Raw genomic sequence first — 18,344 nt, 5'->3', positions numbered from 1 at the left:
CACAACGACGTAAAGATGGGATTTGTGAAAAGCGCAGACACAGGAGACACGACACTGCTTGTGAAATTTCCAGTTTGCAGTTTGTAGTTTTCCACTTTTTCTATCTTGCTGTTGTGGTGCAACGGAGATATCTCGAATTGGTGCACTACTTTATGCCTTGGTTTTTGTGCTTGCTTGGGGACGGTAACTTCTACTATGTTCTTAATTGGCTGGACGGTCTTGATAAATTGTGAATTGTAGGTGTGTTGACTGGGTATGGGGCTTCGTTGGTATGAAATGAGTGCTTTGGTCTTGCATGGATGGGCAGATAGGTAGACGACTAGTGTCTAGACTACATTACACTACACCAACACAGGATGAAAGAAAACATGTAGATCAAGTCGTGCCTTCCATATATACATATGCACATAAGCTACAGCAAGGTAGTAGTGTACTCATCCATATATCTTTTACAACCCCGCACTGCTTTTCAGGCACCTCACATATCCTCTTCTCTCATCTCATCCTCTCTTCTCCTCTCTTTCCCAACAATACAATCCCGTATCGCAGCACTCTCCTTTCTTCTCCATCTTCCTCTCTTCCCCCTGCTCCCAATCTAAAATTAGGTCGGTGGACATCTGCGTATGTTACACCATTCATTCAATGCGCCGAAATAGAGTAAAATTTTAGTTGCAATGAGGTTTCGCATGTAGTACAAGGTATCACTACATAGCACCGATACTGATACGGATACTGATAGCTATTTGTACTGAGAGCGTGGATATCCCACCTGTCTGCCTGCCCAGAAACACCGAGATACGGAGATACAAGCAAATCCCAGAAAACGCGGAGGTATACAGACCTTAAAACTACTGAAGACTATATAAACGCACATAGACTAACTACCCGCACGGCACAAAACAGGACAGGACGAGAAGCTGTACATATAGACTGTTCATTCTACATCTCCTTCTCCTTCTGCCTCTGCCTCCCCGTTCACACTCAGAACACAGTATAGTGTAGTATAGTACTATCTCCTCTATTCCCACACTTCATCCATCCCATCCAACTTTCATAGCACATCATCATCATCATAACCATCATCATAAACATCATCAAGACCGCAAAAGAAACGAAACATGAGAGAAGAAAGAAGAAAGAACCCATCCATGACCATGACCATACAACTACAAAGACAAGACACCGCCCAATCCAGCTCAATCCAGCCCCTTAACTCCCCGTCCAATATCCAAGCCCCTTCATCTCTTGGAGTCGACGTGCACTTCCTCGCTCTGTCATCGCTCCGTCCTCGCTTGGTGTGACGAGAAGGACAAGTAAAAACCCCCTCCTCCGCTGGTCTAGGCTGGGCTGGGCTGATAGCCTAGTAACCCAGACCCCGTCCCCCTCCCGCTTGCTCATTCGTTCGTTCGAGGGTAAAAGCGTAAGTAGCGACAGTGTCAGCAACAAACACCCACTCCACTCCACCCGTCCCGTCCTAAAGTCCAGAGGACAAGAAAAACGCCAAGTCAATGCACCAGCTAACCAGCCAACCAAGCACTACGAGCTCACTTCATGAAGCGCGCCTCTCCCCCCGCCAGAAAAACACCTCAGATACCCAACCCATCCCAAGAACCATCATAATGATAATGCAGGACCCCGTCCCCGCGCCCTTCCCCCCAGGACCACCATAAATGCCCGCGGCAAGCGTAAAAGATAAAACTATCGCGTAGAAACCCGCCCCCCCTCAAGGATTCCACCGCGCCTCCTCAGCGTTGGCGTCGGGTCCACGCTCCACACCCTCCATCCCCACACCGCCAGCATCGCGCGCCTTGCCGATAGTGCCGCCATCTGGATTCGTCGGGGTAGCGAGGCGGTCTTTGGGGTAGGGCTCTAGGTCCTTGTGGCTTGTGGAGAAGGTTGATATGACGGGGGCGTATTCTGGGTGGGTGGGTGTTTTGGAGTCTGGGGGTGCGGAGATGGGGGTGGGGAGGGATGCGGGGGGGGTGGGTTTTGTGGGGGGGGGGGGGGGGGGGGGGGGGGGGGGGGGGGGGGGGGGGGGGGGGGGGGGGGTTGGGTTTTTCGGGGGAGTGGGGGTGTGGTTGTGGTTGTGGTGGTTGGGAGGGGGGGAGGGTGTGTATTTGGGGTGGTGGTTGTGATTGTGGTTGGGGTTGGGTTTGTGTCTGTGTCTGTGTATGTGACTGTGACTGCGACTGCGATTGTGACTGCATCTGCATCTGCGCTTGTATGCTGCCGTTCATGAGCCCGTTCCAGCCGCCCTCGATGTCGCGCAGCAGGCGCACGTACTCCTCCGGCACGAGGCCGCTCTCGCCCGTCTTGGGGTCTTGCGCGACGAGCCAACCCTGGCCGTGGCGGTAGGAGACCAGTATAACCTGTCCTTCTACGAGGGGCAGTTCGTTGTCGTTTTCGCGGGCAAAGTCGAAGAGGGCGACTGCTTTGCCATGCATCTCTTCGTCGGGCGAGGCAATGGTGAATTGGTAGTCGCGCGAAAAGCGGTTGTCGTTATGTATGTAGTCTTCTGGCTCGGACATGTCTTCGTCAGAGTCGTAGGGCGGGCCCTGTTCGTCTGCATACGTGCGCGGGGGCAGGGTAGCGGCGAAGTGCGAGTCGCGTCGTGAGGCGCCCACGGGCACACTCAGGCTGGACGACTCGGGGGGGTATGTGATGTACTCGCTGCTGACGCCGTTGGCGGGTTCGCTGACCTCGCCTGCAGGGAAGCTGCGACTGCTCTCGCCGTTGGGGTCGACCAGCGAGCCGCGCCGATATTCTTCCGGGTAGCCCCGCCGCCCGCGCGTGTGGTCAAAGTCGACCGTGTTGGACTTGTGCTTCTTGTGGCGTGCGCCGTGGTGGCTGGTGACGATGGGGCTGGAGATGTCGTCGTCCTCGCTGTAGGGCGGCCCGTCTGCGAAGGACGTCTGCGGGAGCTGCTCGCTGGAGTCGGCGGCGCCGGCAGACCACCCGCGGTCGCTGCGCCAGGGCACGGGCGGCGGGTCTGACAGCCTCCTGCTCTTCTCGCTCCCCGGGGTGGAGACATTGGAGTGTTGTTCGGGCAGCGGCCCGTAGAAGAGCGGGTGCAGCGGGTCGTAGGCGAAGTCGCGGACTAGCGAGTAGGGCAGGCTGGAGTGGAAGACGGGGAAGGCGGTCGACTGGGGACGCGAGCGGGCCGAGGGCTGTGTGGCGGACACGTTGGAGACGGTGGACAGAGTGGACAGGCGCTTGTTCATGTACGAGCTGGCGCGCTCGAGCTTGGCCTTGGAGGGCGGGGAGGTGAGCAGCGGGGGCAGCGAGGTGCGGTTGGGGCCCGTGGGCGCTGTCGAGGCCGGCTCGCTGCGGCGGGACAGCACGTCGGCGGCCATGGCGGGCTGTGTGCGAGGCTCTGGTGGTGCGTCGCCCTCGGCTGGGGGGTGCAGTGGGTGCGGGTCGCGGGGGGCAGCAGCGCTGGTCATGCGAGGCGGGCGTGCCTGTGTCGGCTCTATCGTGAGTGCGTAGTGTGTGCGTGTGTGTGTGTCCTGGTCAAGCAGAGCGCAACCTCAAAAGTCGCCAGCGCACGAGGCGCACCACTGACGGCCCCGAATCGGAGCAAGCTGAACCCGAGGGGCGGCTCTTGGAGCAGATGCCGCGTGGGCTGCGATCGGACGAGGGCGATGGTGGACACGCCAATGGCAGCGGCGGTAGCGCGTGCGGGCTTCTGGAACGACACTGGGCGGCGAAGAAGCGCCCGGCAATTACACAGCAGGCGGGCGAATGTGAAGATATTTGCAGTGGGCAGCGGCTGGAGAGGCCCTCGCCGGGGTGTGGGGAGTTCGCCTGGCGCTAACGCCTACCAGTGAACGGCCAGAGGATGGCGCAGACTGCGGGACGGCGTCGACGCTCGATGCGGCGCTGCGAGGGGCAGTCAAGTCTGAGACGGGCAGGCGACGGCAAGGCAACAGACACGGCGGCACGATTGCGGTGAGCTGGCGGTCGGTTATGAGGTCTGGCTATGAGGTCTGGTTGCAAGTTGCTGCTTGTCGACAGAATGCACATGCAGGCCGCTATTTTTATCTCTGGGCGGCGTGGGCATAGCAAGGCGCCGTTGCATTGTTTCAGACATGGCAGCGCCGTCAGCCAAAACCTCGGCCTGGCAGTCACTCAACACGGCCAGCACTGCAAGGCGAACTCGACAGAAAAACCATTTTGGCCACAGCAGCCCTCGCACCCGCACCACGAGGGGCTGTGCTTTGGGCGTCGAGCCGATGCGATGCCGCCGTTCCAACACCTCTTCACTGCTTTTTCCCTAGCATGTTTCTAGCATGTTTCACCTGTCAGCGCCACTAGGCTGCAACGAGGCCCATGGCGCACCCGCTCAGTCAGCTTGTCCGCGGATCTTCCTTGAACACACCAGCCGAACGCCGTCACGGGGCCCATGTGCAGCAGCGTGGCCCAGCAGAACGTCGTCGCCACCATGACGAGTCGTGGGCTCTTCTCATTTGGACGTGAACTGGCCAGGAGTGACTCCAGATGCAGACATCAAGTCCAACGTCCAGCATCAAAAAATTGACTCCAAGTAGTCTCTACCCCTCATGTTCCGAAATCGGTCAAGACTGAACATGGACTTGCCGCAAGCAGCCTGGTCGACTGTCGTCTGTGTCAGCCCTTAGTAAGCGCTGGAAAAACACAATGACTTTCGAGCTTCACGCAGAGCTCCCACACACCACAGGCACCTCGTGTCTCCATCGCCATATTCACCCCAGCACATCGCAGCATCGTCGCCTGATTGATGCCTCCTCAATGGACTGAGCATTGACGTCCTTGGGGCTTTCTCGTCACACACGTATGTACCACCTCTCTTGCTTTCTCCCCTGTGATGATGAACAAATATTGGAGCTGTCCTAGGCATTAGCCGTTGAGGACTCACTAATAATAATATACACTGAAAATTCTGATCCACGTTTTATTCAATGCTGCTTTGACTCTTCACTCATTGACGAGCTTTGGCTGACCTTTGAAGAATTTGCAGTGAGACGTGTCCAAGCCGTCACTCCCACCTCCTCCACAGCACACGACATTCCTCACCATGTCCGCTGATCCCCGGCTGCGGGCGAGGCAACAGCAGCCTGTGCTTGCGCCTGCCCCTCCACCTCCTCCACCGCCGCCAATGGAGCCTCAACCCATTGCTATGGACGGCGCGAATGATGCGCCGGCAAACAGCAACATGGTGCCCGACGACAAGTTCAAGCTCAAGTTCTGCACCGTGTGCGCCAGTAACCAGAACCGGTATGTCTTTTTCTTATATCTTATTGCTATGCCGTCGACTAACGCGGACAGATCCATGGAAGCTCATCTCCAGCTCGCCTCTGCCAATCTCCCTACCATCTCTTTTGGCACTGGGTCGCTCGTGCGCCTACCCGGCCCGACCATCACCCAGCCCAACGTGTACAACTTCAACAGTACCACCTACCGTGCTATCCACGATGAGCTTGCCCAGCAAAACACTGCGCTCTACACGCACAATGGCCTGCTGAATATGCTCGGTCGCAATCTCAATATCAAGGGTTTCCCAGAGCGATTCCAGGATTGGGTTCCTGGTAAACCGCGCCTGGAACATGGCGAGGATAAGGGCTTTGAAGGTACCGAGGCTGGGGTCGTCGATATCGTCTTCACGTGTGAAGAGCGCTGCTTCGATGCCGTGCTAGAAGACTTGCACAACAAAGGCGGAAAGCTCAACCGTCCCGTCCACGTCTTCAACGTGGACATCAGGGATAATCACGAAGAGGCGCTCGTTGGCGGTAAAGCAATCCTCGACCTAGCGTTGAGTCTCAACGAGGCTGCAGGCAAGGAGAGGGAGGAACTTGGCGAGAGTGGCTGGGCGGCAGGCGGAGGAGCCGCTCGATCGGGCTTTGATGAGAAGGTTCCCGACATTCTCGCTGCTTGGCAGGAGCGGTGGCCGCACATGCCTGCGCTGTGGAGTTTGGCGTGGTTTTAGTCGCACTCACCAATGGCGTCGGTTGTCTTTCTTTTTTTTATGAACATATTTCGATACCCAGGAAGCATAGCAAGGCGTTTGAATTGAACACAATATTACCCATTATCTTGCCTGCCAAACAATACTAAAATGACCGCGTGACTTGGACCGGAACTAACTTGAAATACGAGGCGGAGACGGACGGGAAGTTGTGAATCGGCAGGTGAAGTGAGGACGCTAGAACGGAGAGGAAAGCTGCGCGAGACAGACGTGAAGGAAAATAATGGCGAATGTCTCCTGCTCGCCTGTCGTGTTAAGCCGTCCAACAACCTGCCATCCCAACTCCACCTCCAGGCACAACATCGACATAAATATTCCTCGCCCTCGGCCATCCTTGTCCCAGCACCGAGCCCTCACTCGTGCGACTGAGCTGCGCTTGCCCGCCGAGAGCTTCCTCCGCGGCTTGGCCCTGTCAGTGCGGCGAAACGCAATATAAACCGACCCTTGCACGCGGTTTTTCTTCTCGGAGCATCATTGTCACTAGGGCTTTCCCCGCAAAGCAGCACCCATTCCCCACATTTCCCACGGGATTAGAATTCCCCGCAAATCAGTGCTGCGAACATGGGGGCGGCAGCGATGGTGAGGTAATTACATGTTTTTCTTTACTGAGTTACGGTGATTTGGTGTGACTAGCGGACGGAGGAGAGAGCCCAGTGTGGTGGACGGCGCGCTGGGTTGGCACATGGCCTGCAAGGTAGATGATGGATTGCCGGATTTTGTTTATATATTCGATCGTCCCGGGTGAAACATATCTTTTTTTTTTCTGTATCATCGTTTGTCGATCATACTTCCTTCGCGATGCGTCTCTCTTCTTTCCTCTTCGGCTTGCTGCCGCTTTTGTCGGTGTCGGTGTCTGCTTCTCCATCGACACAGCTCCAGTCCAGAGCCCCATCCACCTTCTCCCGCCGCGTCATCTTCACCCCGCCAGCAAACTACTCCGACCCGCGCGTCCTGTACGCCCGCTCTGCAGAGCTCTCAGACGGCACGCTCCTCGCAACATGGGAGAACTACAGCCCCGAGCCCCCGCTAGTCTACTTCCCCATCTACCAATCCCGCGACAACGGCTACACCTGGCACGAGCTGTCCCGCGTGCAAGACACACAGAAGAACTGGGGTCTCCGCTACCAACCCTTCCTGTACGTGCTGCCTGAGAAATTCGGCGGCTTCCCCAAAGGCACCGTGCTCCTCTCCGGCAGCGCAATCCCCACCGACCTCAGCCAGACCCTCATCGAGCTGTACGCTTCGACCGACCGCGGCAAGACGTGGAAATTCGTCTCGCACATCGCGGCTGGCGGTGAAGCTGTGCCCAACAATGGACTCACGCCTGTCTGGGAACCCTTCCTCATGCTGCACAACCATAAATTAATATGCTACTACTCCGACCAACGCGACAACGCGACCCACGGCCAGAAAATGGTGCACCAGACCACGCTTGATGGCAAGACATGGGGCCCCGTCGTCGACGACGTCGCATACCCAACCTACACCGACCGCCCGGGCATGCCCACCGTCGCGCAACTCCCCAACGGAAAATTCATAATGACCTACGAGTACGGCGGCGGCCCCACCTCCATCTCCGCATACCAGTTCCCCGTGTACTTTAAAATCGCCGCCGATCCCGAGGCCTTCGGCGCAGTGACAGGCGTCCCGCTCGTCGTGTCCGACGGCACGATTCCCACGGGCTCGCCGTACGTGGTGTGGAGTTCCGTTGGCGGGAAAAACGGTACGCTGATTGTTAGCTCGTCTGGTGCGGTGGCGGGGACGGGTGGACGGGGGAACGGCACGCAGGTTTATATTAATCAGAAGTTGGGCCAGGGGAATTGGACGATTGTTGATACGCCCGAGGGCGCGAGTTATACGAGGCATTTGAGGGTGTTGAGGGATCAGAAGAGGTTGTTGATTATGGGCGGGGGGGTGCTGCCGCCTACTACGGAGATTAATAGGGTTACGGTTAGTGTTGTGGATATTTCGAGGTGGAGGGCTTGAGGTGGGGGGAATAGATGGGCACGCCCATACAGCGATGGGGAGGGCGTGTTGAAGAATATATTATATATTTTCTGAGTCCTGAATTGGTGCTTTGTGTACTACTTCTTCTTCTACTACCAAACAACACAACGCCGTCCCATCCTATCCTATCCTATCCCGTCTTGCGGCCGTCGTAGAACCCAACATCAACATTCATCACATCCCACAATACCAGCAAAACAGCCCCCCCTCCCCCCTCAAATTCAATAAAAACGCATACCCCCACACCACCCCATCCTCCCCGAGTATCTGTTTCCACGGAATACACTCTGCTCTCATCTCTGTTCATATACATACATACAACCTAGTAACGACTTACTGCTCGAAGTTTATTTATCTATCCATCTATCTATCATGTGTGACACCGTTGCATTGTATCGACATCAAGAGGAGGGGGGGGGGGGAAGTAGCTGGGTATGAATGAACCAGAAACTAAGATTCGGGGATGATTGATAATTAGGAGGTTAGTACGCGAAGATGATGAATAGAGGGTTTTTTAGGACCGGGAGAGAAGCTAGAGGTTCGGATGAATGGGGTTGGGGAGGGGATGGCGGAACTGGAATGTCGAAACCTAGGTGCGACCTCACGGAGATCAAACTGAAAAAATTATATTTATATATAGAAACAAACTTCAAGTAATTAGACCAGGCAACTCCAACTACGAGAAAGGATATTGAGATATTGAATTATCTACGTAAAGTCTCCTGAGCGTGAAAATAGGGGGAAACCAGGGAATTGGCTTAACGAGATGAGAGGCGGACGCGCTTCCGTCTACTCCCTGAGTCTTTCATCGATGTTGATCCAGACCGCAGACGCCGGGCTTCAGCAACTGAGTGATTGAACGTATCGGGTTCAGTTGCACCATGTTGACTATCCGGAGGAGTGTTGGCATCATGAACACCCTGATTGGCAAGTGCGACAGAAAGCCTTTTAGCGGCTCGTTCTACAAACAATTAGCACTGGCCCGTCACTCAAATGTGTGAGCAATTCAAACATACTACGCTTCCCACCACCTTCCACCACCTGGTTCTTACGCGCATAAGTAAGCAGATCCTGCCGATACCTATTATTCCCCAAATTCGACCGCGAAGTATGCAGCGCGTCTTGCGGCGCACCAACAACGGTGTGCAAACTCCCGCCTTTAATCAGGCCATCGCATCGGCTCTTGAACTCGCACAGCAGTGTGGCGATGACGTGGATTCGCTCCGTGAAAGTGAGTGTTTCTGAATGCTGCACTTTTTGGAGGAAATTCACATCGCGGATGGAGAGAACGGATGGGCCTTCGCGGTGGAGACGCTCTGCCAGCTCCTGGATCCAGTAAGCTAGGTTAGTTAGATGTTTTATCATGAAGAATGCTTGACTTACGGCAATTTCCCAACAAGCGATTTCAACGTCCTCTTCTTTGTACCGCCGTGGCGCATCCTCCACCCATCGCGATGCAGAAGAACTGCTACTGATGTCTTTGGCGCGCGAGAGATCTTTCATAGCGCCAACTAGGATCTGGACGATGTTCTGACGCTCTGCGTTGTTCTGGGGAATGCTGGTGTCGTTCTGTGGCGGCGTCCAATAGGTAGCCTGGAGCTTGATACGGGTTTGGAAGTCTTTGGCTGCGTCGGTCCGGGTCGCATAGTGTAAGGTGGTTTGAGAAAAGTTTGGCAGTGGTGTGGTGAAGACGTCTGCTAGAACTTGGTGTCGCAGCTTGCTGCTGGACTTACGCGGAGCTGCGATTGCTCGTGTTGGAGGAACGATGACAGGGTGCTTTGGTGTCAAGGATGGATTGGTGAGGGTAGCGTTTACTTCGGCACTTGTACGATCTTCGCCTTCTTGCGGTGTCAGATTGCCGCCCGGGATTCTTTGGTGCTCTTCTTGAGGTTTGGTGGCAGCCTCGATGTTGACACGCGTTGTGCGCCTATTCAAGATCCGCTTGTGCTGTTTGGGGTTGACGTACATCGCACTCTGATCGGGACACACCTTAGCATCTGAGGTATACCTGTACGCCATCTGATCTGGATGATGCGACGGGAAGATGGATTTGTTAAGACCAACATGACGCTCATGGTCGAAATCAGATGGGTTCCACTGTGCGGAATTGCTTGGTTGAAAAGACGAGGCCATATTGAGCGGAGTATGAAGACCGTCGTGCAGAGCCTGGTGATGGTAATATGCATTCGCTACCTCGCCGGCTCGAAGATGTCGACTTCCAGAGTGGAGTGTGTTGGGAGCATGGAAGGTATATTCGGATAAGGTAGGATCAAGTTCTCCATCAAGAATATGCCAAGTTTGAGTATTAGACATATGGGATTCTTCGGGAGCTGTAAAGGTCGATTGCACTGTTGGATCGATATTGTGCTGCGGCTCCACATTGCTATCAGAAACGCAAGGAGCGGAATGCAGGTGGCCTTCAAGATGAAACTGATATTGACCGTGGTTGCTCTCGCTACTTAGCTGTGAATATGGAGAAGGGCTTTGACAGGTAGCATGCGATGGTTGTAATGTTGCATACGGAGTGTTGTCGCCTTGATAGTAGGGGCTGGTGTCGTGCTGGTTCGACATAGCAGAGTTTTGGTAAGCAAACAGGGGATGTGAATTATATGAGGTCGAGTGTGACGAAGTTCCCTTGCCGAGAAGTTGAGCTGAGTTCCAGGTAGTTGAGAGTTGAGTGAATGAGAGAATTAACGATCGAACGTGCTGGGGTGGTCTTGATCATTAGGTAGTGGAGCCCAAATACTTGACGACCTTAACGATACGGTTGTTAAAACCTTCACCATATGTTCGCGGTGCACCGTGCAGAGCGGGTGACAGTTCAGAATTTCCATGTTCGCTGTATGGAAAGAGACCAGTGAAAGGGCTCAGTGATTCTGACCTGCCACTGAACAACTGCGAGCGCGTGGGAATGACGTCCATGGCTGATCAAATCCACTATGTCGTATTTGGGTTCAACGATGGAAGTGTGTTACCACTACCGGAACGCTCGTGATTGGACCAAGGTGCATGGCGTGCAATAGTGAATTGAGATACGATAAGGCCCCGATTGTCCCTATTCTCGGTTAAGACGAGGGAAAGCACCAGGATATTCTGTTCCCATACCGAACTTGTTACAACAACGGTCGAGAGTGACCATGGCGTTGGCGTTGTTTTTATATACGGAACAAAAAAGAGACCAGAGATGTGCGGAGCGAGGTGTACTAGGTGTAAGCTGTTTTGATATCAGTAGGCAAACTGAACATTGCCATCAGATGCAAGCAACCAGCGTGAGTATACATGAACATGCAATAACACCATAGCTTTGTGAAGGTATCTCTGTGACTTCGTTTTGCGGTCTTCAGGAGACTCACGTAAGTACTAAAACGAAACACGGATAGGCCTTCGCGGTCAAACTGTGAAACGCGCTGAAGTTTTGATATAAGAAGCATCTCCAGTCCAGATGTTACGACATGTACTCGACAGTGAAGAAAAAAGTGACTCTGGGAGATTCTCAACCCAGTTATTTGGAAGGGTTAAGTGTCGGCCAAGTTTGTGTCTGGACAATCACGAGATGCACAGGAGGTCACAAGTAATACCATATGATATTAGTTTATCTTCAGACTACACAGTGATGGTAAGACGGTTCAACACATATCCCAGAATAACGCGGCATTTGTATCCTCTTTCCAAACTCCACTCGTTTCAATCAGGTGGGACGTATAGCTTCACAGTACAGTAGGGCTTTAGGTTATCTAATATAGATCTTGAAGCTTACCCATATGTAAATTGGTATGCTTTCGTCGCAGGTATAGTATCGATGGCAGATGGGTTCGCACAGTAGTATCGGCGTAAGGCCTGAACGTTTTGCTGGATATGCTAGAGAGGAACTGATCTCGAGTTTCATGGTTGAGCAGTTAGATACAGGTTTGGATCATCCTTGAGTAATGTGCAGTACAAATGAAGCTGATGTCTGAAGATGTTCGAGGTACTCGGTATCATCACATTTGATTTGTCTCCTGTGTACGAAGTGATAGTGGTCAGAAAGACACGCAAAGCACGAGCAAAAGGGAAATGACATTTCATAAAGCGCAGAAGTTGTCTATGTGCCTTCATCGTCTGATGCATCTTCAGAGAACGCATCGTAGATTGGCAGGGCTAGAGACTAAGTTGTAATTGCCATCTCATACCGACTCGACTTTCGGATGATATCAAGGTGCCTTAGGGGTCTGGCTATACCCTTTCCAGAGCAGCCCCTCAGGAAGCACCTTCCACTGCAGGTCCTCATCCAGCAAGTCCGACATCTTGCCCCACTCCGACTCTACGCTCGCAGCTTTGTCACTGTTTCTCGGCACAATTCGAGCTGGGAAAGGCTTCGGTTGTACCAATATCCCCTCCGTTAATTCGCTCGCGTCGGGTATCATCTCATTACCGTCTGCATCGCGTGCTTTGTGGAAGTCAAACGCCCACAGCAAACGTGCTATGGCGAGGAAAAGCGACCGCTCAGCGATATGCATACCCTGACACAAGCGTCGACCTGCACCGAACACGAACTGATCGCGCTTTGCAGCAATTGGGTTGTTCGCCGCCTCCGCTGCAGTCTGGCGATCGTCGATGTAGCGGGCCGGGTCGAAGCGTCGTGGATCAGGATGCCGCTTGGGATCATTGTGGATTGCCCAGACGTTCCACATGATTCCCGCGCCCTTTGGGATCTTGTAGCCCATGTACTCATCATCCCGAATGACGGCGTGTGGGATGCCCAATATGGCTGTCGGCATCCAACGCATGCTCTCCTTCACGCAGGCGCGGATGTAAGGCAGATTTGGCTCATCATCTAGGGTCGGAAAGCGGTCGCCACACACGCGATCAAGTTCCTCCTGTGCGGCTTTTGCAGCTTCAGGGAACAGGACCATTGCTTGAAAGACTGGCAGCGATCAGCGTGGTATGGTGTTATTGCCTGGCTACACCTACAGCCGATGAGCGTTGCAGCCGTTGTATCGGAGCCTGCCTCTAGCATCGAGCCGCTGACATAACCGGCAAGGGCATCAGAGAACCCCTCCTCATCTTGGGCACGGGCTAGGTCAAAACATAAACATGGCCTGGCCGTACCATTCTTGATAGCCTTTTTTGTTAGTTCCCACTCAAGATTTCTGACGATTAAACTCTTACCTTTTTCACGTTAAGCCAATGACCGATATACAGCTCACTTTCTTTCTCGTGCAGTTTCTTTGCATATCGCCGTAGCGGAAGCACGATGTCTGGTAGTGCTCGAAGGAGGGGATACAAATCAAGAAGTGCCGCGGTCTGGGTTCCGATGACCTCACTGAACTTCTCAAAACCCTGGGGGTACAATCAGCAGTTTTAGGAAAGCTATTTGGAACGTTCATACGTGATAGAGTTGCTTCAATTTGGGATCATCGATGCTCGTTGTGCGGAAGCTGAAGGTCATCTGGGTCGTCAAAGAATTGGTGTATCGCCGAATATGATCGATGAACAGGTCTGGCTTTTCCAGCAAACCAACAAGCATAGCCCTACTCTCTAGGTCCTGGTACGGGACATACGATCTTGCTGCCGTGAGGCTTAAGCTGTTGTGGACGATCTTACGAACCATGCGCCAGGTTTCGCCGTATTCCTGACATTATTAGCACAACCATCCCCAGAAGCTGTTACGTAGATCTGGTTGCAAAGCCTACCATGAGCACAACGCGCAGGCCACCACTCACAAGCCGGCCAAGATACATGTCCGGACGCGAGGAATAAATCCCACTCCGCTTATCCAGCAGGTCCTTGATAGCTTGATCCGAGGATAGCACAATCATGACCTTCGTACCGAGAATGAGCGAGTACACTGGGCCATATTCTTCTGCCCATTTTTGGAGCTGAAGGTGGCCCTTCTCCTTAGGCATCAAGTGTAGGTTTCCAATCAATGGCAGTGTGGGTGGGCCAGGAGGATAACCTACCGGCCTACGACCAACTTTGCTGAGCCTATAGGCAGCCAAAGCCAGTAGGGAGGCCACAAAAGCGTAAAATGAGAGAGACATGATTACGGTGGCTAGACGTTTGCTCAGTCTTACGTTGCCTGAGCCATAGTATATAAGGTATGCTATCTCACCGATCGCGATAACATGTAAGCTGACGCATATTGCAATATAGGAACATTTACGCAAACCTACGGCGCGGTAAGCTACTGCAGGACTGGCAGCCCTAATGCAGCATATGCTTCTCTTCGGTTAGCTCGCATCCCCTTTGACAACCTTGAGCGCAGATGTCCGTCCCGGCATATGAAGGCAACGTGTTTCAGCCTATAATTTGCTGCAGTCATGGACGCGGGGCGTATCGAGGGGAATTCCAAGCGCTGGATATCGTTATGATCCGCAGTTGTCATACAGTGTTCCCTAGCTTGGAAGCGTAGCGTGCAATCCGCGCAGGGGTGAATTGACCTATGTTCGGTAAATACAGGTGTTGAAAGACGACAGCGACCTCATCGTGGCAGGACGTACGTACCTCAAATACCGATGCTCATCTTTATCAAGCTGTGTTAATTGTCGTTAAAGCGTTGCTCAGCCGTGGAGCGCTAATCGGCATCAGCTTGATAGAATTCTTAGTAGAATCCTCGGTACTGAGAAGACCAATGTGATGAGACGACCCCGCCTCACCCATGCACGCACAGCTACATCTGTCACTGCACCTCGGAAACCTTGTCGACTTAACACGGAAATTGGCGTTTGGCCGTCTCGCTCAAGCTTCTGGTTGAGTAGATAAAATTCGATATCGCCCTACGGCATTACGGTTTAAAAGATCGGACACGATACCCAGCTTCAAAGCCAAGTATATGCTTCATAAAACTTTGCACGGAAACATCGATAGCAGCTCCATTATGCACCACCTTTCAACTCCTTATTCGTGGCCTGTATCAACACCCGTCGGTAACTTGTCAAGTTCGGACTGCCGTTATCAGTGGCCTCCAGGATCAAATGCAGCAACTGTCCCATCGATACAGGTTTGCTGCTTTCTAATTCCACAGCACACTTCTCTGGCGGCGGCAACGTTACCTCAACCTTTCTACCTTCATCGTCGAGCTTCTCAATCTTCAATTCTGTGACTTCCATCTCCACACACCACTGCGTCGCGGTTGGTTCTCGATAATGCCACCACTTGAAAGTGAGTTTGCTGTTGTTGTCTGGATCATATGTACCAGACGCATCAAGGGTAACTTTGGATCCAGCTTCGGCGTCGATGCGCATAGGTGCCAGACCCGAATCACCATTGACGGTGATGACAGGGTGGTGGTTCGCCTTCGCAAAGTCAGGCTCCATGCTCCACTTGATGCGCGCAGCAAAGTCGTTCTGGAAGGCGTCGCGCCAGCGCCAGATGGTTGCATGGTTGGAGGTGTGCATCCGGCCATCGATTCCCTTAACTCGGTCTACGACGTCCCCGTGATGATTGCTATTCAAGCCTGCGGAGCTGACATCTGTGCGGGCATATCGTCCGCCCCAGGATCCGTACTCAGGGCAGTCAGGCACACCGAGACCATTTTGAGTGAGATAGAGAAACGTAGGCGTGCCGCCTTCTGGAACCCATGGATGATCTGGATACGCGCTGCCTAAGGATCCGATGCGGATGTGTTCGTCGATCCAACTGCGCTCCATCTTCGTATAGTCAGGACCACCTTGATCGAAGCCATAGTACTTGTCGCCAGTGATACCAGCCCAAGTGGCCATGTTGTAATGGTTCCATCCGTGTATTGAGACAATATAAAATATCTGAGGGAAATTGTTGCGAATCCATGCTCCTGAGTTGTCTTGATCCGAAGCAGCATAGACACGTAAACGGGACAGCAGGCGTTCCGAGTCTTCGGGAGAGTAGTTGTCATCGATCTTGAGCAATGCCTCCGCGAGTGTATTCGTACCGCCCCAACATAGAACCCATAACGGCTGTGTTGAAGGTGCAATGATACGGTCGTATAGATGCTGCCCACCCGCAGACAGCTCACCATCAGTGCTGATTGCAGTCATACCATATGCCTAATACTCTATTAGTACTTCGCACACGTGACATATGGGTTCGGCATCGCGAGAGTTGTAGATACCTTGGCACCTGTTCTGACCAGGCTCTTCAAATGCTCCGCGCTTGGATACTGCCAATTCTGATGAACATGTTTGTTCAAGTTGCCCACTGCACCAGCGTACGCATTGATGATTTTCTCGATGTTTTGCGGGCACACTGTATCTTTCAACCAGGTACTCGTGCAAGCAACCAATCCTTCCGTTTCGAATTGATTTGAGTATAGCAGATAACGAGCTAGCGACCCAGCGCCATCGGTGTCATCTGAAATGGCCGTAGTGACGAAAACACGCGGCTTCTGCAGGTAGGTTTGCAGCTGTTCAGTTGCCATGATGGGATGCTCGGAGGCTCGGAGGTCAGCGGTGGAGAAAAAAGGGGCAGGTCGAAGGATGAGGACTTTAGTGGGGACCTGTGGAGGACCGTGAAGCCCTCCATGTTATACTATATCACTACAACCACCAGCCTTGCAATATCACGCCATGGCCGTGTCTCAAGGTTTCACAGGTGCGATGTTCAATAAAACTAGGCCATTTTTCGCCCCCTCGCTTGTTCTTGCCTAGCGTATTTTTCCAAAGTACCAAACAGAACTCTGTTTCGAGCCCAATCTTGAATGTCTAATCTCGCACTCAATAACGCCATCAAAACTATCATCCAATTCAATTCAAACACCAAGTTGACGCCCGAGATCCGAGTTAGCCGGTCACGGGACGATCGCCCTGTGGCTTGGTAGCGTTGCACCGCCTTACTTGGCTGACATCAAACCGGAGCGATCGGGCCTCCCGACTACAAGGCTGAGTTCGAGGTATACTGTGTAGCATCACGATAACCAGGTGTAGGTATCAGCATCACTAAAAGCGGGCGTCGGGACGTAGGTACATAATTAGACCCACTGTGGCTTCATTCCGATACCGTCCGGCTTCGATCCATCACATGAACTTAATTTGTCTTCAACACTTAAACAACTTGCGCAACAGCCATCATGACCTCTGTCCAAGAAAAGATCCAACACATATCCGGCCAGCATGCCCAACTTCTTCAAGGACTTCAGGAAACAGAGTCCTCGCCCTCACAACTCCAACAGCAAACTGCCTACCTCACGGAACTCAATGCGCAAATCGCCAGAACACACAAGCGCGTCCAAGACCTTACGCGCATAACAAACAAGGAGCTGGAAGACCACAAAAAGTACTCAGAATCCAGATACCGACGCTTCGCACACAAAGCCAGCGGGCGAAAAGCGCGTTTCGCCGAAAAGGCAGCAAAAGAAGAACGCGAGTACTTCGACGCGATCCAATCGCAGAGGACCGCCGAAGATGAATTGGAATACACAAAGGAACTCAAAGCCGAAACCGAAATTCAGGTGGGGAAACTTGAAACCAGTGCACAGCGGTACACAATCTTGAAGACGGAACTGGACAATTTATACAACAACATATTCGACGGCCCTACCCCCGAGCTCCCCGAAGAGGACGCCAAAGAAAACACCTGCATCGCCGCGTCCCAGCACGTACAAACTCTCAACCAGGCCCTGGAGCGCGAAAGACATATCCTTTTCCTCCTCCGCCAGGCCAGCACCAAGCTTGCCGAAGCGCGAAATCATATGGAGTCTGCGTACGACGCCTCATGCCTTGACATGTTCGGTGGGAGCTCCCACACCTCGACGCAGAAACGCAACTACCTCGAGCGCGCAGAGTCGTCCATCCAGCAAGTGCGTATGCTGCAGCAGCAGCTGTGCCACTTGGCACCCGAGCTGCCTACACTGGGCGACATGAATATCGCTAGTGGGAGTATATGGGGGGATGTGTACTTCGATAACATCTTCTCGGATATGGACATGCATGATCGGATCAAGGCGAGCGAGGTCCAAATCGACAAGGCAAGAAACCTCTGTGGGAATTTAGTGCAAGATGGTGTGGGCCGGGAGGCGACCTTGAAAGCGAAGCTCGGGAAGGGGGAGAAGAAGTTGAAGGAGGCCAGGTTGGACTTGCAGGGAACGCGGGAAGACGCGATGAGGCGTGTGTTGGAAAGTGGACAATACAGTGCGATGAATGATGCAACGCCTGCGTGTTCGGGTTAGAAGGGTTGACATATAGTGTGGTTGGCGTCGACGTTTGACTTCCTTGTAGCAGTTCAATCGTAGGCAAATACTTCGAACACATGGTAACTTTTTCAAGTGTAGAGCGCGACTCATTTGCAACATTCAGACCCATGGAACCGGTATTCAGCAAATTGCGACTGACAGAAAATAAATACCGAAACTTTGTATCTACATGCAGTCTAACGAGCCGTAAGC

At 53.1% G+C, this 18,344-nt stretch overlaps 6 protein-coding genes across 6 annotated transcripts; 3 read left to right on the top strand and 3 right to left on the bottom strand.

Annotated features, from left to right (window-relative positions):
* Positions 1-1,723: 1,723 nt before the first annotated feature.
* P153DRAFT_379495 (uncharacterized protein) lies at positions 1,724-3,353 on the bottom strand (the record flags this gene model as incomplete). The annotated part of the gene is made up of 2 exons (XM_033669874.1): positions 1,724-1,883; positions 2,179-3,353. 2 exons carry the CDS (start codon positions 3,351-3,353, stop codon positions 1,724-1,726), a joined length of 1,335 nt encoding a protein of 444 aa, XP_033518771.1.
* A 1,346-nt stretch (positions 3,354-4,699) lies between these two features.
* P153DRAFT_370827 (RNA polymerase II subunit A C-terminal domain phosphatase SSU72) lies at positions 4,700-6,042 on the top strand. Its single transcript, XM_033669124.1, has 3 exons — positions 4,700-4,810; positions 4,988-5,253; positions 5,305-6,042. Exons 2-3 carry the CDS (start codon positions 5,054-5,056, stop codon positions 5,960-5,962), a joined length of 858 nt encoding a protein of 285 aa, XP_033518770.1. The 5' UTR covers positions 4,700-4,810; positions 4,988-5,053; the 3' UTR covers positions 5,963-6,042.
* Positions 6,043-6,799: 757 nt separating this feature from the next.
* P153DRAFT_361097 (glycoside hydrolase family 93 protein) lies at positions 6,800-7,987 on the top strand (the record flags this gene model as incomplete). Its single annotated transcript, XM_033666961.1, has 1 exon — positions 6,800-7,987. The coding sequence occupies one exon, from the start codon at positions 6,800-6,802 to the stop codon at positions 7,985-7,987; it is 1,188 nt and encodes a 395-aa protein (XP_033518769.1).
* A 4,211-nt stretch (positions 7,988-12,198) lies between these two features.
* P153DRAFT_390412 (cytochrome P450) lies at positions 12,199-14,028 on the bottom strand (the record flags this gene model as incomplete). The annotated part of the gene is made up of 5 exons (XM_033670926.1): positions 12,199-12,911; positions 12,959-13,109; positions 13,157-13,327; positions 13,377-13,619; positions 13,681-14,028. 5 exons carry the CDS (start codon positions 14,026-14,028, stop codon positions 12,199-12,201), a joined length of 1,626 nt encoding a protein of 541 aa, XP_033518768.1.
* An 834-nt stretch (positions 14,029-14,862) lies between these two features.
* On the bottom strand, positions 14,863-16,382 carry P153DRAFT_361094 (DUF1593-domain-containing protein; the record flags this gene model as incomplete). The annotated part of the gene is made up of 2 exons (XM_033666960.1): positions 14,863-16,011; positions 16,077-16,382. The coding sequence occupies 2 exons, from the start codon at positions 16,380-16,382 to the stop codon at positions 14,863-14,865; spliced, it is 1,455 nt and encodes a 484-aa protein (XP_033518767.1).
* Positions 16,383-16,664: 282 nt separating this feature from the next.
* Positions 16,665-18,304, top strand: P153DRAFT_370823 (uncharacterized protein). Its single transcript, XM_033669123.1, has one exon. It carries the CDS (start codon positions 17,031-17,033, stop codon positions 18,126-18,128), a length of 1,098 nt encoding a protein of 365 aa, XP_033518766.1. The 5' UTR covers positions 16,665-17,030; the 3' UTR covers positions 18,129-18,304.
* Positions 18,305-18,344: the final 40 nt, after the last annotated feature.

Source organism: Dothidotthia symphoricarpi, assembly GCF_010015815.1.
Source record: "Dothidotthia symphoricarpi CBS 119687 unplaced genomic scaffold P153scaffold_23, whole genome shotgun sequence".
Taxonomy (NCBI): domain Eukaryota; kingdom Fungi; phylum Ascomycota; class Dothideomycetes; order Pleosporales; family Dothidotthiaceae; genus Dothidotthia; species Dothidotthia symphoricarpi.
The sequence above is the reverse complement of the archived record's forward strand: the minus strand, read 5'-3'. Positions and strand labels throughout refer to the sequence as shown.